Genomic DNA, 1,766 nt, shown 5'->3' with positions numbered 1-1,766 from the left:
GCCTCCCCTCCTGCGGGGGGGCCCGCTGCCAGTACCGTGAGTGCTGCCGGCCCGTGGTGAGGGTGGCTGGGGACCGCCTGGGAGGTTGCACTGTGGGTGCCCCCTCTTCTGAGGGATGCTCTTTGGGGACCTCTGGGGACAGCGCCTGAGAGGTTGGACTCCCAGGTCCCCCTCTTTGGGGGATGCTGTCTGGGGACCCCGGGTGGTGTGGAGCTCTGCGGGGGACCGTGGCCACGAGCAGCCCTCCGGAGGGGCCGGTGGTCCAAGGGGCTGGCGTGGCGCTGCCCGCCCTGACCCCACCGTCCCCTGCAGGGCAGTGCTTCGACTACTGTGAGAACGAGGGCGTCTGCCAGATGACGGCCAGTGGTGCCAAGCAGTGCCGCTGCCCTCCGCAGTTCGAGGGCATCCAGTGCCAGGACAACAAGTGCTCCCGGTGCCAGGAGGGCAAGTGCAGCATCAACAAGCAGAGCGGAGAAGTTTCCTGCATGTAGGTGTCAGGGACATCGAACTCCAGGGAGGAAGAGGGGATGGTGGGCACAAGGACCCAAAAAAAGCCCACCTGCGTACCTGTGGCCAGATCATTGGAGATGGGCCATGGCTGGGAGACGTGGGGTCAGTGATTCAGGGCAGCTGAGAAATCTGGGAGGCCTCAGGGCCCCGGGAGGAGGTGGTGGAGGTGTCCCTCCCCCAGGCCCATCCTGGTGTCCCAGCCGCCGTTGGTGTGGCACAGCCGTGAGCTGTGCCGGAGGGGTGAGCTGACGGCCTCCAGCACGCAGAGTCACGGGTGCTGGGGGGGGTACGGGGCAGGCTGGGGGTACACGTGTCCCCCATCCTCTCTGCCCCGCAGCTGCCCAGACGGCAAGATAGCGCCCAGCTGCCTGACCTGCGACAACTACTGCCTGCACGGTGGTACCTGCTCCATCAGCGACAAGACGCAGCTGCCCGAGTGCCTGTAAGCAGTGCTGGGGGCTGGCGGGAGGTTGCTATGGGCGGGCTACTTGGCCCCCCCAAGCAGAGGTGACTGACAGACCCCAATCTGTGTGTCCTCCCCGACCCCCAGGTCTGTGCCCCACCTCTCCCTCCCCCTCTGCCCGGGCGTGCGGTCACGGCCCCCGTTCACGCTCTGACTGTACCTGCGCCTCTCGACCCGCAGGAACAGCCTCCATTGTCATCCCCATTCTGCTGCTGCTCATCCTCCTCACCGTGGTGGCTTTTGTCTGGTACAAGTGGAGGATTAAAGGGTGAGTCTGGGCTGTTGGGGGCCAGGAGGGAGCGTTACCTAGCCAGGACCAAAACCCTCTTTGCAGGGCTTGAAAGCCTCGATTGTGTGGGATGAACAAGCCAGACTGCTGGGGAGAGGGAGGGGGGCTCCTGTTCACTGCACCCCGTGTTGCTGGCACTGACCCCCTGTTTCACGCCCTCCCCAGCGCCAAGGGCTTCCAGCACCAGCGGATGACAAATGGTGCCATGAACGTAGAGATCGGGAACCCCACCTACAAAATGTACGAGGGGGAGCCCGACGACGATGTAGGGGAGCTGCTGGATGCAGACTTCGCCCTGGACCCTGACAAGGTGAGGAGTGGGTCCCCCGTGGCACGGAGGGGCCGTGGGCTGCGCAGGGTGCAGCCCGAAACGGGGGATGCAGAGGCGGGGGGCACGTTGCTGCGGCAGCATCGGGGCTCCCTGCGTTGCTTTCGGTGCAGAGGAGGTCTGGGGGCTCCGACGGCACGCTGAGGCTTTGAGGGGTGGAGGCTGTGGGGAGGGGT

The 1,766-nt window shown here is 65.7% G+C and overlaps 1 protein-coding gene across 1 annotated transcript in view; it reads left to right on the top strand.

The window, feature by feature from the left end:
* The window catches only part of LRP1 (low density lipoprotein receptor-related protein 1), a gene marked incomplete at its 3' end in the record, with an annotated part of 90,949 nt that extends 89,377 nt beyond the window's left edge, over positions 1-1,572 (top strand). The window contains 4 exon segments of the mRNA XM_009894377.1: positions 313-487; positions 848-948; positions 1,061-1,241; positions 1,428-1,572. Coding sequence (XP_009892679.1) covers positions 313-487; positions 848-948; positions 1,061-1,241; positions 1,428-1,572 — 602 coding nt within the window.
* Positions 1,573-1,766: the final 194 nt, after the last annotated feature.

This window comes from Charadrius vociferus, unplaced genomic scaffold (genome assembly GCF_000708025.1).
Source record: "Charadrius vociferus isolate BGI_N301 unplaced genomic scaffold, ASM70802v2 scaffold2550, whole genome shotgun sequence".
Taxonomy (NCBI): domain Eukaryota; kingdom Metazoa; phylum Chordata; class Aves; order Charadriiformes; family Charadriidae; genus Charadrius; species Charadrius vociferus.
Note: the sequence above shows the minus strand (reverse complement) of the source record. Positions and strands in the feature narration are given on the sequence as shown.